Consider the following 26481-nt stretch of genomic DNA (forward strand, 5'->3'; position numbering starts at 1 on the left):
ATTACTAAAATATCTTCACCTGGACGATACACTTTTGCAAAGTAATCAGTGAGTAATGCAACTATTTCGTTTGCTGCAGTCACCTTCCTACCACCTACATTCATCAAATTTTTGTACTATGGTCATTCTTTCTTTTACTTGCCACATACCGAAAAATTCTTTCAGATTACCCTTGGCTTACTCAGCTAATCTGCTCTGATATTTCGATTTTGCCTTCCTTACCATAATGGTCACTCTTCTGGCCTGTGCTTTATACTGCTCATGGGCTGCTGGTCACTTCTATCTATGGATCTCTTCCATGCTTCTGTTTCTTTTTAACTCTTGCTTAATGCTGAAAATCATTTCTTTAATTCCCTGTTTATTAATTCTCTTAACTCTTGGTATGCAGTTAGCTATTTGTTTCTTCAAACATCTCTGTACCATGCTGCTTTAGGTAATTGTTACTTAGAAGCATAAATTCCATTCCCAATACCAATAGCGTTTAGCCAATAGAAACTAACCAATGTCCAAAACTCCTTGTTTTCGACATTGGTTAGTTTACGATACATAAATGGTAATTTAGGATACAAAAATGGTACTATCCTCATGGATCCATAACTAACCTTATGCTTTTTATCATAGTCCAATTCCTATTTTCTACCTCAGACTCAGATCTTGAGATAGTGGCAAATGGCAAAGATTTGCCACTATTTCGAGATCCTATGACACTCGTACTTTTGTCTGTAAAAGCGTAAGTTGTACCGTTGGTTTTTTGGGAATTGTGGGGATAAAAATCCGAGTTTTCTAGAATGAAGAGAAAACTTACTTTCCTTCGCTAAAGATCGACGCTAAAAAGGTCCTTTAGTTGGCGACTTAAATAGAATCTATAACTGTCTTTCTTTTGGATGTCTAGTGCTATGATGTAGGATAAGCTGGAGTACAAACACCCTTCCACTGAGCTACACAGGCAGTTTCATTTCAAATAAAATAAAAATAAATCCTCAGTAATTTTTTTTATTCTCCAAAGCAGTATGCACCACCTATTGTCCCTAACGTTTTAGAAAGCGGTTGGTTGCCGAGTTTCACATTCGTGTTTGAATATTAGTGCGATTTTGCTGGCGAGCATAGACGAAAGCCATACAAGAAAATATCAGGCAACTGCCGCCATCTTATTCTTAACTAATATATTACTGAATCTTAATAAAGTATGTTTTCTACAGTCGATTTTATTATGTTATAGGATTAGAAACCCTAGTTTTTCCTAGGAGGAAGGAACCTACTGACCTGTCTCTAAGATCGACTACTCGAGACCATACTGGCAAATGAAAGAAAATGCTTAGATAAAGCTGCTATAGTCACTGACAATTACGGAAAACGTATAAAATAATTATTTTCCAGACACTATTTATCCTACCAGAAAGCTATGCAGGCAACTTAGAATAACATATAAGTTAATAACTCTTTTCAATTATTTTAAACTAATCAGAAAAATGGGTCGACTCGAGCGCTGTCTAAGAATTACTTTTGGAAGATGAAAATGTCCGATGAAGCCCACAGTTTTATGTCATCTTAGCTTAGAAAAATCGGCAGAACGTGTAATATACATATAACAATACTGACTAGGTCAAGCAACACAAGATGGGGGAGGGGAGTGACAGTTGTCTGCTGTATTCTCGAGTCATGTTTCGACTAATCTCGCTGGTCTTAATAATGAATGGTAGAGTCCTATTGCCTACTGATTTCCAAAAAGGGATCAAACGAGTTCTGCTTACTTATTTTGGAAAATTAAAAAGGTTAATTTATTTTGGATTTTATAAGTCTATTAGTTTATTGTTATTAATATTTTATGTGATATCATAATATTTATGATTTATGATCACATAATATTTATGTGATATCATTAGATTTCCATTATAAAATCGTATTTTTATAATAGATAAAAGAATAATATACATATTTCTTTTTTTAAATGACCGGGGTCGACAAATTATGGAAAACTCTACTCGCACTCAAAAAATTTACTCGCCGAAGATTACCCAGTATTTTAATGACATGTCCGAACAAGTCAATAGGAGTTTCACAAATGATTAATAGTGTTTCACCTTGGTTGGATAAATGATTTATTTATTTATTTTTATTAAATAAAAATATTCTATTTTGTTCATTCTGCAGCTATTCACCACGGCGAGTAGGCGAGTGTGTTTGTCGAACCCTATATATAATTAATCGTATAATATATAAATAAATATAAATATACCTAAAGATATAATAATTTTTATGCAGGGGTTCCCTCATACCTGAAAATTATTTGAATGTCTCCTCCAGGGTAAAAAGATTAAGAAACGGCTAGATGTCACAGTCACTTGAACTCGTGCAAACGGTGGTGGATTTTTTGGAGAATTAATGTAGTGCTTGCAATTTTACAGGTTATAGCTAGACGAAAAAAAGAGCACCGCTCATATGAGAAATATTACATTAGGTCCACATTTGAGTCTGAGACCGGAAACTTGTACATAAAATGTTTTTCATGCTCACATGAGGTGACAAAAATTTGAGAGAAAATTGGTGTTGTAATTTGAACTCTGATATAGATTTATATATATTATACAGTATATATTATTGATTAAGGAGCTTTTGTTTTCGGTTCTGTGCTTTCTGTCACATGTAATTTCTTTTCCTAAAGATCACGGGACACCAGGTGGCAGAGAATAGTGAGATGTCTTTAGCGAGGGTGGATGTGGTTTTACTGTTCGGAAGAGGTGGCATAGATGTTTATTCACCTGTGTTGTTAATCTGAATGTGTGAAACTATGTACAAAAATAAGTTAGCGATAACTGACTCTGCGTACCCTTGTCATTATAACGATACATAACTGTTCCTTTGTATATAGTAAAATGGGATCTCGAATAAGGTGAGCGTACGGTTTCATATGCGAAAATACTGTCAGTCTTATGGAAACTGTAGAAGTAAGCAGCTGAAATTAGTTTTGTAAATTTATCAGAGATTTATCATCTCTCAGCGGCAATTATTAATGTTCATTTTGTACTATGCATCGACTATGGCTTTCATTTAGAGCAAAAATCTGATTATTGCATAGCAATGCTTATGTGACAAATAGTGCTATACAAGAGATATTATGATACACGTTCAGAATTTTAAAACATTTGCATGAGCATCTTGATTATATGACATTTATATATCCAGTCTAAGGATTTTTTTTTCTTTTGTGTCTTTGCCATAATAATAATAATATGTATTACTGAATTATTCATCCTTCAAACAGCCCACGCAGAACTGCAGAAAAAAAAAAAACCCAATAAAAATGATTAAAAAAAACAAACAAACATGATTATTTAGTGTACTCCATCGTTTTCTAATCAGCTGGCGTAACCTCTTAAAATTCCTAATTACATATCACTAACAAAATTTGTATATACTTTTTTTGGACACCTTAAAATGTTCAGTTATGTTATGCCCTCAAGACTGCAGTATGTTTTACTATAAATTAGTAACGATGAGTTACTAATTTATAGTAATAGCCACTCAGTATATGTACACACATACAGTGTAATACTATTGTAATTCATTTCAATTTAACAAAAGATAGCTTTGTTCATTTATGTGTAATATGTAAATACATTATTGTATCCATTTTTGTATGGGAGTTAATACACTATAAAGTAAGCATAGATTTCGCTCATCCAAAATAATGTTATAAATTGTTATTATAATATTATTAAGCAGGCGATTTAAAACAGTGGGGTTTATTTGTAAAGCTGAATTATCCGAGTTACTTTTTTCTAGTAAATCACTTTGTCATTCTAATAACATCAAAGTAACATTTTTGAATAATGCCCCATACACCTTGATAAGTTGGTCAAAAGACAAGACAGCATACCATTGGTGTTTTAAATTCCTAAAATTTGTTATGGAATTATAACTTAACTGCTAGCATATTTTCAGTATTTAAATGAAGTTCAGTATATTCTGGATCTGATGACTATGTATGTCATCATGTCTGTTTGTGTAAAGACAACTCCTGCAAGATATTTTAGGAATTGAAATATATGATGTTTATAGTTAAATTTCTCTAGCTGATATTGAGCATCTATTCAAAAGTTGTGAGAGTAATAGTAATATAATAGAATAAGTGGACGTTTTATGAAAAACATAAAGTTTTTATGTGTTATGTTGTTTATTCTTTTCATAATGTGTATATTTTATTTTTATGAAATTAATTTTATTTTATTTTAAAGTTTATGTTTAATGTAAAGTATGAGTGAATAAATCCTAAATAAAGTCTTTAATGTATTTTCCTTCTCCAAAGAGAATAAGCAGTATTCCTTTAGCTCTGAGTTTCTGGAAATCAGCACACAATCAGCCATCACTGACCTTCATTATTGCTGAGGTTAAATGCATTCCCACAATATGTTAGATAAAAGATGATGTTCTTGGTCCTAACTAATTTATTTGTATATGCTGTTTTTGTTGTTTAGTGACCAGTTTGATAAGTTGCAATATTAAAAATCATGTTCATTCATACCATCAAATACCATCTAACTGAAATCAGGTAAAACAAAAGGCCCAAGATCATTAAGTTTTCTCAGTGATTGGAATCAAATCTACAAGTTATTTCTTAGTAAATTTAGCATCATGAATGTTAGTACAAAACTATATAGTCCTTGAATAATAAAATAATAATTGTTTACTATTTCTGAGGGTAAAAAAATTCTCAAAAACTTTTGGAAGAAATATAATATCTTGCATTGTATAAAAAATGCAGCATGATGTGAAGTGACAGCAGATTGTATGAATGATGTTTGGAAAAAGCTGCTAAAAATGTGTGTTCATGCATTCAAGTGATTTGACTGAAAGCCTTGCAAGAGACTGGTGATAGGATATTGTTGCTAGCCAAATAGCTAGAGATTGAGCGAGGATGTAGAGCAGTCGATGAAAACTGGAAGAAGAGCTCTGAAGTGAAAACTTTATCAAGTTAGAAGAGCACAGAAATTTGCAGTAGGAGGGGAGGAAGAAGAGCATGAAGCAGCTGTCCTCCTTCCACAAACAAAAAGTTAAAAAAAAATTGACAGAGGCATTTGTCTCTGTTTTAAAAAAAAAAAAAAAAAAAAAAAAAAAAAAAAAAAAAAGCCAGTTTGGTTGAGGAAATGGGCTCCAATGATGGAAGAATTATGAAAGCTGCAATTGTTTGTGATAGAAAAATTTATGCAGAAAAGAAAAAGCAAACAATGCAAACTAAGTTGGACATGATGTACAAATTTTTAAAGAAGCCCACTCCTGTTGTCACCTGATCCCCCCCCCCCCTTTCCCGAAAATAAGCCTAGATCTACCACACGTTTCCTCTCAGTGGGGCAACTGTTTGTGGTGGAGGGGAACCCCCAGTTATGGTACTGATCCTTTTCATTCATTCCTTATTTATTTGTTTTTCTTCCTGTATTCTTCACTCTATTTCCGAGTCCTTTTTAATCTATTTTCTTCCAGACCACCAGGATCCAGTACCCTTCTGCCATACAGTGTGATACATGGACATCCAGAAAGGGTGATCCTGATAGTCTTGCATTACTTGGGCCTTGCTTCAGTCAGCTAGCCAGTCGCTGGGCATCCATATGCAACTCGGTGGTGAATGAGGAGCTCTGGTGCTAAACAAATCTCGAGCATGAATTCTTCATCCTCTGATGTTTCAAGAGCCCTAACAAGGTCCCAACCAAGTACTGACACCATAGATACAGCATTTGATAACAATGTACTAGTTTTTCTCATCGTTCATTTGACCCTGGGAGGCTGCGGTCAAAAAAAATTGCAGCGTAGGTCGTGTGTATCTGAAAGATACATTCATTACTAGTATGTGCTAAAATACGATAAAAACTTTAAAAAAAACCAGAAAATATAATGCATGATGGTTTATTGATTTTCAGTTACAATCTGAAAATTGTTGAACAAAGAAACAAAGGGAGAAAGACAATTAAACCAATACTATACTGACATTGGAGTTCGCAGTATCTCTTGGATACAATTTACTATCAAATATTACTTTCACTTCAACATTCAACTATCATTCTCATCTTCGGACTCGAGTAACATTCGCTGAATCTCTTCAACATCTGATGGATTATCCGATCGATATATTTTCCAGCCATTTTCAACAGTAAAAAAAAAACAAAAAAAAAAAAAAAACACCTTTTATATAACGTGTTAAACCAAAACTGACCACATAAACAGTGTGGAATATCACTCATAATATATGTATACATAGTTAGTCATGACCTCCAAGCTATACACTGGATATGTGTTAGAATATTTATATTAAACAATTTGTTTGTATCTGTCAGATCAGCCGTGACTTCCGCAGGGCTAACAGGGAAAAAGCCATTAGGAAAAACGTCATCCTTCATTATTCAGAAGGGTTTAGGACTGGCAGGTTCTCCCAAAAAGTTAAGAAACATGTCAGCAACATTCTGAAAACCTACTGAGATCGCCTCATGAAACACTCAATTCTTGTAAAGGAGTGATATCAGAATGGGATCTCCTTAATGTTCCTCATTAGGAAATGCTCAGAGCTTAAAGATCAGAGAGTGACAGGTTTGAGGTGCATCCTGATATGTAGGTATGGCTTCCTGGTTCCAACCAGGAACATTATCCTTACTTTTGATATGCCTTAGCCTCCATCATCTGTTAAAAGCATGGTATCTGTTGTCAACTCAACTGTCCTATTAGAGTGTACATCCCTAATCCATTAAGATGCTTTAAATGTTAGAAATATGGACATGCCCAATCTACCTGTCATGGGGGTCTACCACTTGTGCCTGAAATGGTAGTAAAAATCTACAATAACAAATCTTGCTTGCGAAGAATGTGTCAACTGTCAGTGAGATCATCCCGCTTGCTTCTCTGCATGTCAGAAGTAGAAAGGTGAAAAAGAAATACAAAAGATTAAAACAGAACAAAATATATCAGGATGCAAAAAGGAAGTTAGCTACCACTATACACCTGCCCTGCGATCCTTTTATTCAAAGAAAGTCATAGTTAAATAAAAATGTGAACAGCAACTGAAACAAAAATAGACAAACTATAAACTATGTCTGTTCCGCCATCTGATAATTTCACCAGAATACCTGAATTTTATGATCACAAGTACCTCTCTTTGGAGCACATCAGTCACATGACCTATGGTCTTTCTCCAAAAATAACTCCAAAAATGATTCCATTCTTAAGGATATCACTTAAAGATAAACCACCAAACACTCCCATAGAAAAAAGGAATACTTCAGTATCTACAGAAAGTAAATTAAACTTACCAAATGATCCTGACACAGATGATATACAGGCATACCCTGGTCATATGACATGTTATTTCCAGATCACTGTCCTATAGCGAATCGCTGCTGCTTTCCCTTCTTTTTTTTTTTTTCTCATAGATGCATGTAATGGTTTAATAACCTTTTTTAAGCAGTTATATATTGCATAAATGACATAAGTAAATGCTTCATTTACATCAGATAGGCCAACGTTTCTCAATCTTTCTAAGCCCAAGGACCAGTAAAATGCCTAAAACAATTCCGCAGACCACTTAAGTTACAGAGGAGTAGCTGGGGGGGGGAATCCTCCCCTGGTGGCGCCTTTTTTTTGGCATTTATGAAATCTTGCCATACTGTCTATAAAACAGCAACTGAGTGATGAAATAGACTTCGACAATGTCATCGATTTTGTGAACAGAAAGCAAGAAAAATAACATTTTAGAATGTTGGAATTAAAGTTTTACTTCAAAAATAAATATAGTGTTTTTAATTTATTTCCCTATACGTAGTTTTGACTTTTTGTAATTTTTTTTTTTTAAAAAAGCTATGTAGGATTTACCAACATTTCAGAAAAATGTATAATTTATAACATAATAAATCTAAAAGCATGTGTTGAAAGATATGGCAATAAATTAATTAAATTGGAAGTAAACGATTAAAAGCGTATCATCATTGAACAAAGTTTTAATGAGATGGTTGAGCTTCTTGGCCCTTGCAAAGTTGCTGGATATCTGGCTCAATATTGGTCAACTTCAGTCGAAGATCGGCACACACACTCAGACGATTTCTATATTTTGTTTTTATTTGAAAGAACGATGAAAATCCTTTCTCACAAAGATAGGTTGTAGAAAACTGCAGGACGATTTTCAATGCTTCTTCAGATAATTCCGGAAATTCACTTCTCACTGAAGACGAGATCCAAACTCAAGCAAAACCGAGATCACGGAATTGCATTTTAAGCCCACTGTCACTTGAAAGCCCAATTAACTGTTCCTTTTTCGATAATGAAAGGTCATTCTCATAACTGCAAGCCTGAAATGGATCACGAACCTACAGAAATTTTTTATAAAAGTTATTCAGAAAATATGTTTCAAAATTCCGTTTCAGACTTTTGAGGTAGTCACAAACCCTTTCCACAAACTCAGAATGAACAAAAATATTATTTTCCACTAAAAAAGATTCCAGTGTTGGAAAAGGTGCAAATTGTCTGTCTTTTACATAATTAAATCCATAAAACCATTTTTTTCTCGAATGGCTTTATTTTGTCGTAGGCATCAAGAACAGTTAAAAAAATTTACCTGAAGGGAGAGATTTAGTTCATTTAATTTCAAAAAAATGTCTGAAAGATAGGATAGTGTTGATAACCATGCTTTGTCAACAAGGAGTGATGTAAAATCAGAATTATGGTCATTTACAAATAATAAAACTTCATGCCTTAATTGAAATAACCTTGTTAGTACTTTGCCCCTGGAAAGCCAGCGAATTTCAGAATGAAGCAAAAGTCGTGTATATTCACTGCCCATTTCAATGCAGAGTACTGAAAATAACCTGTTATTTAATGGTCGAGCTTTAATAAAATTAACTAGCGTGACAGTGTTGTATAGCATAGTTTTAAATTCTGGTGGCATTCCTTTGAAGGCTAACACTTCTCTATGTATGAAACAATATACCCGATTCATATCCAGAGCCATTTCCTTGACCATAGAAACAACTCCCAACTATGCCTGTCTGTATGAGCACGAGCTCCATCCGAGCAGAAGCCTATACATTTTTCCCACTGGATCCCTTGGTGTATTATGTAATTATCGAGAGTGTGAAATATTTCTTCTCCAGTTGTTCGGGATGACAAAGTTCTACAAAACAGAATATCATCATGAATGTTGTTATCATGCGCATATCTTACGTAGCATATTAATTGTGCATCATTTGTAACATGAGTAGGCTCGTCTATTTGTAACGCATAATAAGGGATCCTACTTAACTCTTGCGATTAACTGAGATTCTACTTCACCTGCTGTATCATTAATTCCTCGACCGACAGTGTCATTTGAAAGAGGAATCAAAACAACATCGTTTAGTAACTTGTTGCCAAACATCTTTTATAGCTGGAAGTAGTAAATTTTCCCCAATCGAATGAGGTTTCCTTGTTTTCGCATTGCTCAAACTTAAGAGATAGGATGCTTCCAGTGCTTTGCTATTAATAGAACCCATGGCTGAAATTATATCTTTCCCATGATTTAATGTCCCTAAGAGTCGCTGAAAAAATTCAATTTGCTTATTTTTTACATCACAATGTTTAGTTTCTAAATATCGTCGAAGTTTCGCAGGTTTCATGCACTCGTTCGACAACACTTCATAACACAAAACACATTGAAGTTTCTGTTCACTGTCATCTCCACACCAAGTAAACCCGAATTCCAAATGAACTGTTATATTTCCTACTGTATTTTTTCTTTGAACTGCTTGTTTCTTCTACTTTAATAGTATCAGATTTACTGGCTGTTACAACACGAGTATTACAATTAGGGTTAGCATCACCTGTTTCATTTGCTCTTCTTTTCAAAGTCCTAATTCTAAGCCACTTTTCCATTATTAAAAAAAGTTTCCGAAAAATATATAAATACTGGGGTTAACTCAGGACACACTTTGTTCAAGTATCACTTAGCACTTCTGAAGATATACTGAGCCTTGGTTAAGGAAACCTTCAATAATAAAAATCAATACACAACAAGCAATTCGTTGAAATGTGGATAACACATGTTCACTTCAAATCTGACAAAACAGCATGGGAAGGTAGAAGCAATAAAACTATATTGTTTTTCACTTTACCCCTCTTTTATTATTCGTTTATCTGCAGTTACAAATTTAGCGGCAGAATGACAAATAATAAAAGAGGAGTGAAGTGAAAAACAATATAGTTTTATTGCTTCCGCCTTTGAACATTCAGACGCTATTTGTTGGTTTTTTTTTTATCTCCATTTGATTGCAATAATTTTTACTTATTTATTCAATTTTAATTTATTTTGTTTGGATAATTAAGAAAAATATATTTATTTTATTAATTTAAGTCTGCCTGCGGACCACCTGTCCCATCTTCGCAGATCACATGTTGAGAAACACTGAGTTAGGCAAACGAAAATTTATTCATTATAACTTGGCTTAAGGGAGCATGCAAACGAGTTTGATCATCAGTCTACACCTTGAAACGTTTTTCCATTTCAGCAATAAGATTTTCACATTTATGGATAAATGCAGCATTACTTAGTATAGTACATTTCACTTCACTAAGAACTTAAACAGCTGTAATAACAACAGCAGTGTAGGGTAAGATTAGCCTGCAGCCTCTATGGGATTACGTGTCTTCTTTTCACTAGAAGCAACATCATCCTCACTTTGAATTTTATACCATTATTAATAACAATACAATAATAATGACATATAAAATTCAAAGTAAGGATGCTGTTGCTTCTAGCAAAAAGAAGATGTGCAACTATATTGCAAGAGCATGAGGAGTGGTTTCTTTGCATGGATAGCAGTTGAAAAGTGGAATGCGTTACCCCATAGAGCTTGTATAAGAGCCTGATCAGACCACGCTTAGACTATTGTTCTCAGATTTGGTCCCCAGAATTTGAAGAGGATAAATTAACTGTGGAAAGGATACAGAGGCAGATCACCAAGACAGTTTCAGGACTGTACAATGTTAGTTATGAGGGAATGTGGACTGCAGAGTTTGGATAGAAAAAGGAGAGGTGATATGATTGAGACTTTTAAACTGTTGAGAGGTGGTTACAGGGTTGACACTGGGGAGTTCTTTCACTTGGTTGAACAGTATGATGGAGTGATGACAAGGGGCCATCCCTGGAAGTTATGAAAGGAATCTGTGAGCAAGAGGGTGAGAGTGATTTCTTTGCATGGAGGGTGGTTGAACCAAGGAATGCGTTGTCTGATAGTGGTGAGAGCAAGAACAGTCAATGAATTTAAGGAGTGATATGATAGACTTTGTGTTTCCTAAGAGGGACCTCCCACGTTGAGCCTTGATAGACTTGTTTCCTAGGAAGGACCTTCCACGATGAGTCTCTTGACTCATCGTTGGGTGGTTTGACTCCTTAGAAGCCTAAATAATAATAATAGTAATACCATAATACTGCAGTTTATATAATTATTAAATACTTAAGGAATTGATAGCGTATATTAGAATATAAATTAAATCAAACTTTAATATATACTTTCCAATATTTCAGCAATATCACATTGCCATCTTCATGGGAACTTAAGATAAAGACACGTGCACAAGTACTACACAGCAGCAAATGAGAAACGAAGCGAGGAAGCTACTGTTGTCCGAAAGTCCTGATGGTGTCCCCTAGCAGGCTATATTAGGTGTTCTTGGCCTTTGGGCTGAAGTTCTCCTGATGTATGTTTCCCAAATTTGGGGCAATCTCATGCATCCAAATTTGTTGAGGTTTGGCATGTTCCTAAGGGCTGAGGCTGATTCCATGAATAGTCTTTCATATTTGAACTTGCTGTAGTGTATAACTGTGGCTTTCTTCCACCGTATTCTGTGGTGAGTATCCAGAGCATAGTCTGTAAGCCCAGAGTGGCTGTACTGGTGAAATCGGATGTAGTCCTTGTGTTCTGAGATTCTGATATTTACTGTCCTGCCTGTTTAGCCCAAATAAGACAATTTACAGCTGCAAGGGACTTGGTATACACCAGGTAGGTATAGGGGAAGTGGTTGGTCTTTAGTGGAGCGGATAAGGGATGCCAATTTTCTATATGGTCTGTAACAAGAAGTCAAGTCATGTTTTTTTTAGGATTTTGTTGATTTTTTCACAAGTGCCTCGGATGTAGGGAATGGTGATGGATTTAGAGTAATATTTTTTGTGAAGCGGGGAGGGGGGGGTTGTGGATTACTGGTTCTAGTATTTTATTTTTGGGTAGGGCAGTAGCCACTGGCTGAGAAAGTGTTAAGGATGTGATTTAGTTCAGTAGTTAAGGCTTTGTCATTTTGAACAGATTAGTTTAGCCCTGTTGAATAGTGTCTTAATAACTCCATATTGTTGTGAGGGGGAGGAGGATTGTTGGTAAATGTATCTGCCTGTATGGGTGGGTTTTCTATAAACTGAGAAAACCAAGGTTCCATCAGGTTGGCAGGTGACTAGTGTGTCTAGCTATTGTTTTCCTCTTTTTCCAGGGTGAACTTGATTCTGGGGTGTTGGTTGTTTAAGTGTGTTAAGAAGGAGAGGAATGTATCCAGGCCAAGTGGCCAAATAGCGAACGCATCATCAACGTAGCGAAGCCATACGGTAGGTTTTTGTGAGCAGAGTTTAAGGCTTTCTCTTCAAAAGTCTCCATAAAAAAGTTGGCCAAGGGTGGGGAAAGTGGTGAACCCATGGCTGTCCCCTCTATCTGTTTGTAGAATTTTTTTTGCCAAACGAAATGGCCTGAGTTCATTGTGAACTGAAATAGTGCTGAGATATCGGGAGGAAATTTAGCTTGGATTAGCTCTAAGGTTTCTTTGAGGGGGACATTTGTGAATAAGGAGGAGACATCAAAACTGACCATTATGTCAGTATGTTAGAGTATAAGGTTTTTTACACTGGCTTTGAAGTGGGCTGAGTTTTTTATGTGTGACGGTGTGTTGCCAGTATATATTGTGTGAGCGCTTTGACTAAATATTTAGCTAGTTTTGTACGTAGGAGAATCAATGCTATCCACTATGGGACGTAATGGCACATTTTCTTTATGTATTTTTGGGAGCCCATATACGGAGGGGGGGAGGGTCTAGAGTTATGTTTTTAGTTTGTTAGTAATCTCCACAGGCCAAGAAGTGACCTTCTTAAGGAGCCAGTGGAGTTTTCTAATTTGTGAGTTGGTGGGATTGTATTCAATGGGGGAGGTAAGTAGCCCAATCTAATAGTAAAGCTTTAAGCTTACCTGTGTAGTGAGTATGATTGAGTACCACAGTGCCATTCCCCTTACCGGCTTTGGTGATAACTATTTCTTTGTTTTTCTTCACTTCCTGTAGAGAGACTTGTATTCAGTATTGGATATGTTGCTTTTGTGAGAACACAAGCTATTTCCAATCTAATATCATTGGTGATGTGGTTTGGAAGGTGGTGAATCCCGCATTCAATCTGATCATTAATTCTCAGCTGGTATTTTCCTAGGAGCAGTGCCGAAGTTGTGACCCTGTGACAGAGCGTTGAATGCTTCAGACTTCAAAATAACTGAGTTGGTTGGTAGTTTTGGTTTGGATGTAGAGTTCTTTTTTAATTGATCAAATTTGTTGATATGTTGACTCCGTATTTTTTTTTTTTTTTTGTATTCTTTATTTGCCGCAGTGCACGAGACGTCATGTAGAATTGACCAAAGTTCGTGACTTAGCGTATTAGAAAGTGCTTCCTTTAGCACTAAAATGGCTTTGTTTGCATCAGCTAGGGAACTGCGTGTCGTGTTAATTTGTTCATGTAACAAAGCATAGCTCGCATGGTTATAGATTTGGAGAGCTTTCTGTGAAAACAAACGGTGCTTAAATTTCACACAGTTTGAGATTAACTGATTATCCTGGCAGCGTTTTAGGAAGATCAGGCGATTCAGTTGTCTTGATAACTTCAGCTTCGTTTTGCCGTATTGGCAGGCCATGCGTGCGATGGAATCTCCATGGATGATAGTAATTCTTGTAGAAAGACCACCAAATTCTCTACAGGAAAGGAAGAAAAACAAACAAATAGTTAAATAAAAAAAATAAAAAAAAACTAATAAAAAATAAAATAAAAAAACAAACAAACTTTTGCAATGTGCCCCCTAAACTTCAGTTCCCTATCCACCAACACTCCCAAATCCCTGGCCTCATCAATCTCCTGGATTATGGTTCCACCAATATGATATACTGCTGCTAATCTTTTCACCCCAAAATGCATAACCTTACACTTTGCCACATTAAATTCACATCCATTTTCCCTAGCCCAGTCCTCCAAACTATCAAAATCATCCTGCAAAATTTTGACATCCTGTGCACGCACAATTGCTCTACCCAACTTTGCATCATCAGCAAACAAGTGAACACTTCCACTCAGATCCTTTCCTATATCATTGATGAACAAATTGAAAAGTAGTGGTCCAAGAACAGAACCCTGCAGCACACCACTAGTCGCAAGCCGTCTTTTGGACTCAACTCCTGAATAAACCACTCTCTGGTATCTCTGCATCAACCACCTTCCTATCCATCTCACCAACCCTATATCTATCCCCATCTGCTCCAGTTTACTGATTAGAGTTCCATGTGGTATCCTGTAAGGCCTTGTCAAGATCAAGTAGAATCACTGTAAACCCATTATCCTTATCCAGTTCAGCTGCCACTGTGTTATAAAACGTGAGCCAGTTACTGAGGCATGATCTACCCTTCACAAAACCAGGTTGTCCCCCATACAATATCCCATTTTCATCTATCCATTCCTGTATTCTTTTCTTGACTAATTTCTCCAAGACCTTGACAACGATTCCTGATATGCTAATCGGTCAGTAATTTACAACAGCAGTCTTGGAACCCCCTTTATGCAGTGGAACTATTTTCCCCTCTTTCCATTCCCTTGGGACTAACCCAGACCTGAGACTCAAATTAAACAAAATGGTTTAAGGTACTGACAATTCTTTAGCCGCTTCACGTTCGACACGAGCTGGTATACCATCCAATCCCACAGATGTATTGACATTGAGGTTTTGCAATAGACTACTCACCTTCATTCACCACAATTCCCGTATAATCTATTGGTTCATTCATTTCTGTGATCTCATCACCTGGATGATATATTCTTGCAAAGTGCTTGCTCAACTATATCAACTGATTCAGTTACCTCCCTACCATCGGCATTCTTTAAAATCATTCTGCCATATACATTTTTTCTTTTACTTGCAACATATCGAAAATACTGTTTAGGATTCTCTTTAGCCTGCATGGCCAACATTCTTTCGTAATCCTTTTTTGCTTTTCTTACCACACTTGTTACCCTTCAGGCCCGCGCTTTATACCGTTCATGTGCCTGCCGTTCACCTTTCTCCTTAAATTCCCTCCATAGTTGTTTCTTTTTTTGCAGCTCAAGCTTAATGTTATTCATTCATTTAACCCCTACTTGATTTATTATTCGGACTCTAGGTATGCAGTCAGCCATAGCTTCATGCAAACACTTTTTAATCGCCTCCCATGCACTATCAACTTTTAGCCCTTGCAGTTGTACATGCCGTGGCACTGAACCAATCAAACTCCTAAGCTTGTCATACTTACTGGCCTGATCATTCCACATGTACCCTGTCTTAATTGTAAATTCCATACCTTTAGCCACCTCCCAAGTCAAGACCCTATGATCACTCTCACCAATTGGCAATGTGGTCTTGTTAGTTACAGCCAAATCCTCAGATGCAATTACTAGGTCAAGCACTCTCTGACCCCTAGTATTTTCCATTACATGCTGTCGCAGATAGTTATCCCTTAATAACTGCATAAAATCCAGTTCCTTCCTCCAATGTGCCCTCTCCTCCTTCCAATCAATGTTACTATAGTTGAAATCTCCCATAATAATTACCTTCCTTCCACTCATTTCTTCTATTTACTTGTGCATACTATCTCCACCATCTTTTCCATCACCTGATCTATAGCAGCACCCAATTGTATATTTTGTTCTGCTAGCCACAATCTCACACCAAATGGTCTCAAATGTGCTCTTTTCTGTATCCTGCAATTCAACTTCTATTCTCCTTGGCTGCAGCTCATCAGCTATCATCAACAATACTCCTCCCCCCATTTTATTCCCCCTGTCATTCCTGAACACACTATACCCATCACATTCAATCCCACTAGCTATATCATCTACAGTCAGCTGTGTTTCACTAATGCCAATAACCTGCGGTCTGGAAGTGCCAACCAAGGCCAAAAATCCTTCCTTCTTGTTCCTAATACTCCTAGCATTAGTGTACATGAATTGCAGACCCCCCCCCCCCCGTTAGCCCCATCCCTACCTTGACCTTATAATAACTATCACATTCTGATTTGTTGTCCTTATTCGCTCAGGCATATTATACTGATTCATACATTCAACTGCCTCCCTGAGGTCTGCATATCTACTCCCCCCCCACCCTTAATAAATCTAGTTTTCCTGATTCTGCACATCCACTTCATTCAACAACACTTTTTCAAGTCTCCTTATACCAAATCCATTCAAATGCAAACCATCCATCTTATATAATCCTTTCGCCCATCAAACTCACTCCACACGTCCACAAATTCCACACCACTCATCATACATAACCCATGCATAGTCATTTGCAATTATGGCCTTCCTTCTAAACACTTCACTCTCATACCGTGGCAAAAGACTAATCATCCTAACTCTCTCACTCTTTTCTTTTGCTACCTCAAACAATTCATTCAGGTCCTTTATCATTTCCATTTTATCTCCTTTCAAAGCATTTGTGCCTGCCACAACTATCATTTCTTTCACCCTTTCCTTTTGCTCTCTAATAGACTCACTTATGTCCTTGATGGTCACACCAGGTTTTTATGATTTTGTCAAATCCTCTACTAACACACCTCGTACTAACGAATCTCTATACAGCAATCGCTCTGTCATTTTGTTTACGTTCACAATCATACTCCTATTTTTCCTATCATTCTTTTTATTGTTGGCTGGTACACTCAGTAGACATTTGTGCATACACTCAAATAATCATGTTTAACCAGCATATAAGCCTTTCTACAAGAACTCCAGTTTATAACTCACAGTGAAATATCAAAACACAGAAGTGTAGTGGGCAGTGACTGTAAGCAAAAGAAATAGTACACCAAAGTGAAAACTGTGCATCAGTTGATTTATGGGAGCATTGTTTTGTGAAAACTGTCATATGAGCGAGTTCAGTATCGTCATATCCCTTTCTGTTATGTTGAACTCAATACTGGTCCAGAAGCAGTAGTGATTTGCCTATCCATGAGATTTCTTATTACAGTATGGTCAAATTATTTACCATTGGGTGCCGAGTTAAATGAAATTGATCTCATAACCTTATCTCAAAACTACCTGAGCTCACACTTCTAGATGACTTTAATGGGCATAACACTGTGGGGTAGTGCCAAAACAAATGAATTAAGGTATCATTGAATGAATATTTGAGAGTACTGACCTCTCTCTTTTGAATAATAGTCAATACTTTCTTCCATATGCCTACCTGTCATATTTTGCAATAGATCTTACAATCTTCTACCCTGCCATTTTTCCACTGCTCATGTGAGATGCTGAAGAGATCATATATAGAAACGATCATGTTCTTGTTATTTGCACATCTTCACAGATGCCATGCTCTCCATCACAAATACTCATATGGAAAATGGATCAGATTGACTTGAATGCTTTTTCCCATGTTGCAAAGTTTAATGCTGATATGGTCAATCAAACACTTATCAATGAAGTGTTTGATTGACCATATGTAACAGATTACATTGTCCAGGTAGCAACAGCCTCAGCTCCAAAAACGTCTCAATTTGCACTCTATCCAAAGCTTTGGTGGAATCCAGGTTGCCAAAAAAAAAAAAAAAGATCAAGACAGATGGGTATGTTTTGTAGATAACCCACCACATCAAACTTAATAGCTTTTAAACATGATTAGGCCAATGCACATATGAGATGGCAGTCATAAACAATCTTGGATCAAATTTACATCATTGATTACTCACACAACTAGTGCAAAAATTGTATGGGATACAATGAGATTCAGCAAATGAAAGGTAGATACAGATCATACTGTTTGTGTACTTTAGACTATAATGAACATTTTGTTGCTGATCCCAAAGCTACTGCAGATACCATGGGAGAAAATTTGGCTAGAATCTCGTGACTTCATATCCTCTTGAATTTTTAATATTAAAAGAGCAACAAGAGAAACAACAGTCCACTGAAACAGACAACAGGCCATTAGTAGAAAGCTAAAGTTTTCTATTAATGGCTTTGAGCCATACAATCAGCCATTTGTTAAGAAGCTAAAAAGAGCTCTTTTATTGCTCCAGTGCAGTAATTCCTGATATCTATTATGAAATTAGTCCTCACGGTGAGCCTAGTGGCTATGTGCTTCGCAACCATATGCCTTGGGAAGGAGTGTCCTAGGTTCGATTCCTGTCGGTAACATGAGGAGCTGAAGGATCTTCCTCAGCCATAGTCAAGTTAGCCAGTCTTGGGCGTGGACAGCAGGGTTTTTTCCCCAGTTTATTCTGGGATTTTTCATCCCGCAAAGCAAGCAAACTGGCCTTGAGAACTCAACACTACAGGCCATAGGATACACCGGGGCATAAGGCTGACCACCTTATCCTGTAAACGGAGTGCGGTCCGATGATCAATGGACCCTCGACACCGCAAGGTAAAAGAGGGTATAAGGAAGATGAGATGAGATATTATGAAATTATTATAAATTCTATATGTCGATACTGCATTGCTTAACTTAATTTTTTTTGTACATACAATTATTTGCAAATTTATCTCTTTTTGACTACTTATAATAGTTTGTGTGCTATTGTAACCTTTGATATGGTGCAGCATGACTTTTGTTGTCCTTATACTAATAAACTATAAATCAACCAACCAACCTATCAAAGTTATGTATACAGTGAACCATCTTCAGTGCACTTCATTGCAGTTCCTAACTTTGAAATATTTGTTGTTGATGGCATAGCTACTATCTTTTTCTAATGAATTGTCCAATTAAAAAAGCAGCAGTTTGAAGAATTACTCTTGCTCTGTGTTTTCAGCCGATTTATTTTACTAGTTAGCACACGAAAGCACAGCATGCACCCTCGTGCCGTAATTTTGTTATAATTTGTACATTATTTCATTATGAACAAAGAGTAAAATTAGTTAAATGTAACAAAAAGGCCTACATATTTTAGCATTCAGGTGCATGTTAACAATTACATATTCTTATGATTCACATAGTGATTTCCAACTTATGATCCTTTTGACTTAAGAAGGAATTGTCCAGACAGAACCTGTTAGTTATATAAATACTGATTGTATTTACACAAGTAATAGTTTCCACAAATGTCCTATAAATACAGTCAGTCCTTGACTGTATTTCCACAACATATTTACACAAGATTGCAAAAACTGTTAGTTGTCATACTTATATTCTATAACAATCAGTATACTTATTATCTATAAGAAAGCATAAATCTGTATATAAGTGTTCTCTATTGAGCATAAATTGTTATGTGCCAATGCAGAATATGTTAGTAAATTATTATTATTATATGGGCATCTGCATGGAGTCCAGACTCATAGTGGCCCACACTAACTTGTATACACAACCTGTCATACCTCTCCTTAAACTCATTCACTGTTATGACACAATGAATTCTGGTTCTATTCCACTCACCACTCTCCACACAAAAAACATTCTAGGCCATATACCCTCACTAACCATGCTCATATACAATTTCTACAGATGACTCTTAGTTCTCTATCTGCTATGTATGTATTGAAATTTTTCCTTTGTGTCAATCTCGTAGAACTCCTTTAATAACTTATAAATTTCTGTCATGTCCCCTCTTTTCCTCCTATCAACTTTGCAACCCACACACCTTTCACTCATAGGCAACATTCCAGAGTGTTGCCAGCTTGCCCACTCGTCTCTGAATCCTCTCCACTACCTTCTGATCACCAAAAACCCTAAGTGATCAACACTATGCATAGTAGTCAAGATGTAGCCATATCCTTTGCGCTGTTTTATCAAATTTTGCAATATGTCCTCTGAACATTAATTTTCTGCCCATCATTATTGCCAATTATAGCCTCATCAATTTCCTGCAATCCAGTACCATCAATGTGATGTTACTGGATTGCAGTAACCTTTTCAACTTGAAGTACATAACCTTACATTATGCAACACTAAATTCACAGTCCTTTGCTTATAATGTCAATTTATTTAAATCATCCTGCAGGATATCTACATCTTTATCAACTGTTGCAATCCCCAGTTTTGTATCATCCACAAACAACTGAATAACCCCTCCTCCCCTTAAATCTTTCCCTATATCATTGATATACGAATTAAAGAGTAGTGGTCCTAGTACAGAACCCTGAGGTACTCCACCAGTCACCCTCATTCTCCTAGATTCCACTCTGCCATATACTACTCTCTGGAATTTACTATCTAGAGAGCATCCAGTTTGTCCAAATAGGAGAGATCACAGTTGCAGGAAATTTGATAAACTCCAAGATAGAATCTTGGAGTTTATCAAATCTGATAGAATCCAAGAACATCAATCTTCCATTCATCACAACAAACCCGAAAAATCTGGATTGGCTCAGCACGGGATAGAAACTAACCACAACATCGTTTGGCCAAAAACTTGCCTCTTACATAGATCCTGCTATAAATTTGAACGTTTATTCAAAGAAAGCGTAGAGGCCTTACTCCATCGTCCTAACCTGAATCGGAATGACTGTATATCTGTATCAAAAATCTGGGAAAGTCTAATCAGGATAACTCATTAATTCGTATTAATTTTATGTTATTTAAAATGATTGAAATTATTAATTAATATTTTTAATTCAGTCATGTCTCTGCTTAAAAATATTTCTCTTTAATACTTAGTGATATAACATTACGTGGCTTGTTCTATTTATAAATTATCTATTGTTAGTATTCCACCTTGTATTTTAAAACTGTTCTTGTATTGCCACTGAAGATGGTCTGCAATTTTCAGACGGAAATGTTTGGCTAATTAAATATCTTTATTGTATGTACGTGCTTATATTATACAATCTTTATGTCACAAGTATCCTTAAAATATCAAATTAGTCAAGTATTAAAAAGCCATTAATGAAAGTGATCATAAAACAATTGGCAGTAGAATCTTTAACCACCCAACTGTCCATGACGTGTACACAAGTCAGTTACCATGGATACGAAGTGCATATTAAAATTGCAATACCATTGATATTACATTGAAACATATGATGGATACAAAGTGTATGAGAAGTGATGTATTTTATCCATACTGATGTCGATGTGGTTAAGGGTAGTTTTCTGGAGGTTAAGATTTATCTTAACCTCCAGAAAATGTAAAAGATGATGAAATAAATAAATTGTGAATGAGCATGATGTTGATGATAGTGAATGATAATGATACTGAACAAATAAATAAATCGGTAATGAATAAGTATGTGTGGTGATAAAAATAATAATAAAAATTAAAAATAAATAAATATATATATATATATATATATATATATTATTATTATTATTATTATTATTATTATTATTATTACGGGTATCTCCATGGAGTCAGTAGACTCATCGCGGGAGACCCAAACTAGCAAAACAATATCTGTCATATCTCTTCTTGAATTCATTTACAGATGAAGAGCTCACAACAAAGTCAGGCAATGAATTCCACTCATTCACCACCCTCCAGGCAAAAAACCTTGTTCTGACACCTTTGTTAACCACACTCTTCTTTAATTTCCAGAGATGACCTCTTGTTCTTCCATCACTATCACACAGCTGAAACATTTCCCCTGCATCAATCCTATAAAAACCTTTTAGTAATTTGAATGTTTCTATCATATCCCCTCTTCTTCGCCTATCAACCAATCTCTGCAATCCACAAGCTCTCAATCTATCAACGTAGGGAACATTTTTTATATCACTCACCAACTTGGTCACTCTTCTCTGAACCCTCTCCACAGCCTCCTCATCTCCAAGGAATCCAGGTGACCAGACCTGAGCACAGTAATCCAAATGTGGACGTATCAATGCTTTATAAAGGGGAATAATAACCTCTTTATCTCTGGATGTCAGTGTGTTCCTCAACAACCAAGTAATCCTATGTGCAATCTTGGACACCTTAGCAATGTGTCCTCTGAACTTCATCTCCTTATCTACCAATACCCCTAAGTCCCTAGCCTCATCAATCTCTTGGAGTACCTTTCCATCTATGTAGTACACAGCTGGTAATCTTTTAATCCCAAAATGCAAGACTTTACACTTTTCCACATTGAACTGACATCCATTTTCTTTTGCCCATTTTACCAGCTTATTTAAATCCTCCTGCAAACTTTCAACATCAGCTTGATTTTTTATTGCACTACACAACTTTGCATCATCAGCAAACAACTGAATATCTCCCTTTAAGCCGTTTCCTATATCATTTATATACAAATTAAACAACATTGGCCCAAGCACATAGCCCTGAGGCACACCACTGGTCACCTGCCTCATTCTGGACTCGGCTCCTCCATACACCACCTTATGGTATCTCTCCCTGGGCCATTCTCCTATCCATATCACCAATTTAATATCCATTCCCATCTGCTCCAATTTGCGTAACAGTGTTCTATGGGGTATCCTGTCAAAAGCCTTAGCAAAATCCAGAAGTACCACTGTGTAGCCAGTTCCTTTGTCCAACTCTGATGTTATTCTATTATGGATAGTTAATAGATTGCTAAGGCAGGATCTACCTTTAACAAAACCATGTTGGCCTCTATAGAGTATCATATCCTGATCCACCCATTCTTGAATTTTGTCTTTAACCAACTTTTCCAATACTTTTACCACTACTCCTGAGATGGTGATTGGTCTGTAATTCAATACTGCAGTTTTAGAGCCACCCTTATGCAAAGGAACCACTTTGCCTAACTTCCACTCCCTAGGGACCATACCAGAGTTCAAACTTAAATTAAATATCCAGGTAAGAGGGGTTGACAATTCATTTGCACATTCACGCAACACCCGAGCTGATATTCCATCTAAGCCTACCGCAGTGTTTGCATTTAAGTTTCGCAATATATTTAATACCTCTGATTCTTTAGCTTCAATTCTCACATTAGGTATTGCTATAGGTATAGAGATATCCTCGCTTGGGTGATAGACTTTTGAGAAGTGATCACTCAGTAACTCGACTATTACATCTGATTTTGTCACCTCAATACCATCAGCACCCACTAAGGTTATCCTTCCGAAGTCATTCTTCCTCTTACTTGCCACATAGCGGAAGAACTCTTTGGGATTACCCTTGATCTCTTTGGCTAAGGTCTTCTCATAATCTGATTTAGCTTTTCTTACTATGCTGGTAACCTTCCTAGCTTGAGCCTTGTACTGCTCATGGGTGTCTTGATCGCCCTTCTCCTTGTAAATTCTCCATAACATTTTCTTTTTTTGTAGTTCAAGCTTGATACTACTGCTCATCCATCTAATGCCTGCCTTGTTTGACCTCCTGACCATGGGGACACAATCTGATATTGCTTTCCTCAGATACCCGCTGATTTTATCCCAAGCACTGCTAACATCTTTCCCTTGCAATATGTTCTGCCATGAGATGGCTGCAAGCTCACTCCGAAGCTTGTTATAATTGCCTAACCTGTAGTTTCATACATACCCCTTCTTAATAGAAAAATCCACAGATTTTGCAACCTCCCAAGTCAATACCACATGATCGCTTTCACCAACTGGAGGTAACGAGGTCACCTTACTTATGCATATAACCTCTGAACCAATAACCAGGTATATAAAAAAATTATATATATATATATAATTTTTTTTTTTATTTATATGGGCACTTCATGAAGTCAAAAGACTTATGAGCTAGACATAAAAGGTACATTGAAACTTGTAGTAGAAAAAGTACAAATTTAAAACCCCCCTAAGAGCTTAAAACGTAATAAAATTTATGATTTATCATAAATTTTATTATTATGTTTTAAGGATGCAATAAGGGCAAAGAAAACGATTTATGGGATGAGAAATGGCTGCTTAAATGACAGTCAATCCTTCTTGGTCTCTTGTTAATGGTGTTGAGCACAACTTTGCTCCTCCATTCTTTTAGCATTCTCACATCGTAATGGTACCATGTCATGACCTAAAGCAGTGATCCCAGACTTTTTACTATGGCAAAATCCCCAAAATATTTTTTTATATACCAAAAAATTCTCAAGTTATGTAAACATATTTTTGTTCATACAAACAGATTCTACAGTCCAATTCTAAGCCAACTCTAAATGTCAATCCAAATAATGTTAATCATAATTATTCCAAAAAAATTCAAAATCTTTTTAAAAAATTCAAATTCAAAACCAAAATTAAATAACTTAAGGAAATTACAATGTACAGTAGAATATACATTAAATTAAACTTTAATATACTTCCAATATTTCGGCAACGTCATGTTGCCATCTTCAAAGGAACTTACAATAAAGACACGTGCATGCAGACACCAAACACAGTAAATGAAAAACGAAGCAAGGAAGCTATGGTTTTCCTAAAAGCCTGATGGTGCCCTCTAGTGGGCTATGTAGATATTCTTGGCCGTTGGGCTGAAGGTCTCCTGATGTAGGTCTCCCAAATTTGGGGCAGTCTCATGCAACCAAATTTGTTGAGGATTGGCATGTTTCTTAGGGCTGAGGCTGATTCCATGAATAATCTTTCAAATTTAAACTTGCTAAGGTGTACTATTGTGGCTTTCTTCCACCGTATTCTGTGGCGTGTATCCAGAGCATGGTCTGCAAGACCAGAATTAATTTCCTTATTTTCCTTAAGTTATTGTATCCAGAGCATGGTCTGGATACACGCCACAGAGTACGGTGGAAGAAAGCCACAATAGTACACCTTAGCAAGTTTAAATTTGAAAGTCTATTTATGGAATCAGCCTCAGCCCTAAGAAACATGCCAAACCGCAACAAATTTGGTTGTATGAGACTGCCCCAAATTTGGGAGACTTACATCAGGAGACCTTCAGCCCAACGGCCAAGAATATCTACATAGCCCACTAGAGGGCACCATCAGGACTTTTAGGAAAACCGTAGCTTCCTCGCTTCATTTCTCATTTACTGTGTTTGGTGTCTGCATGCACGTGTCTTTATTGTAAGTTCCTTTGAAGATGGCAATGTGACATTGCCGAAATATTGGAAGTATATTAAAGTTTAATTTAATGTGTATTCTATTGTACGTTGTAATTTCCTTAAGTTATTTAGTAAATATGTACAAACAACGTCTAAGCCTTTCTACGAGAAAAATCAAAATTAAGGAGTATTCATAATGAAAATTAATTTAAAGATTATCCTTAGTGCAACAGATAAGTCTGTCTCTCCTTGCAAATTTGATACACTTCACTGACATGCTTTCTTTTCAAAAAACCTTCCCTTCGGTCACTAGTAAACAGCTATTTTTGCCACAGAAAAAATAGTTTTTTGGGAAAAAAAACACAATTTTTTCACTTTTATTCACAAAAAATGCCAAGAACACAATGGTAAAAGTTGGATTTTCAGTGGAAAAATACAAGTGGTCCACCCAAGATGTGTATGTCATACTTATCAATGTGGCTGTCACACTGCATTACTCAAGAAGGTGGTAATGGAACAATAATCAAGCTCCATGCATAAATCAGGTGAAAAATTTTCATAAATCTGACCAATTTTTTTTTAACCATATTTATGTGCTATTAATGCAATATAAAATATTCTATTGCAATTTTTATTCCTATATAAATTTTGAAGAATTCCTGAAGAGAGTTTGCAGAACTCTAGGGTTTCATGGAACCCAGTTTGGGGAATCACTGACTTAAAGATAATGTGAATCTTTGCATTGCCTACTCCTTAAACAATTTTTAATGTACAACCAAGGAAAAACATTTCACTATACTACAAACAGTTCACTTCACAGCAGAAATCAAAATCAGAAAAATCCCTTTAGTCTGATAATAGTATCTTCTGGTGCAAACAGAAGATACTATTATCAAATTTTGAGCACAACTGGAGGCCACTCCAGTTGTGCTCAAAATTTGTATACACAATTAGCATCACTCTTATAATGTCCATTCAAGCAGTCGTACTAGTCTGGTATTTACCCAACCAGCAAGCCTTTGTTTATCAGCCCATCCCTAAAATGGAAGATAAGGCAGCTATTGGACTATCATTCTGTGGCTTTGACTTCAGCCTCCTCAAAAACACTGGAAATCATATAGCCATCTTCATTATTTGTAGGGCTACCAGTTAAGCATTGATCAACAATATGGATTCCAACACTCTTGTTTCACAGCATATCTCCCAGCCAACCTTACCCTCCTTTCCTTTGGCTATAAGCCATGGAAAGACTGGGAGAAACTCATGTGGTCACTCTTGACTTTCACTTTTAAATGCATGTCAAGAGCAACCAT

At 36.2% G+C, this 26481-nt stretch overlaps 1 protein-coding gene across 2 annotated transcripts in view; it reads left to right on the forward strand.

Annotated features, from left to right (window-relative positions):
* Nucleotides 1–2793: 2793 nt before the first annotated feature.
* The window catches only part of LOC150104054 (DENN domain-containing protein 1B-like), a 251038-nt gene continuing 227350 nt past the window's right edge, over nucleotides 2794–26481 (forward strand). For both annotated transcript variants that reach the window (XM_090396720.1, XM_090396721.1), the window contains exon 1: nucleotides 2794–2890. In XM_090396720.1, coding sequence (XP_090252846.1) covers nucleotides 2874–2890 — 17 coding nt within the window. In that variant the 5' untranslated portion in view covers nucleotides 2794–2873. The remainder of the gene's footprint in view (nucleotides 2891–26481) is intronic.

The sequence above is a fragment of the Typopeltis vanoorti genome, chromosome 8 (genome assembly GCF_054136105.1).
Source record: "Typopeltis vanoorti isolate ZY-2024b chromosome 8, IOZ_Tvanoo_1.0, whole genome shotgun sequence".
Lineage (NCBI taxonomy): Eukaryota > Metazoa > Arthropoda > Arachnida > Uropygi > Thelyphonidae > Typopeltis > Typopeltis vanoorti.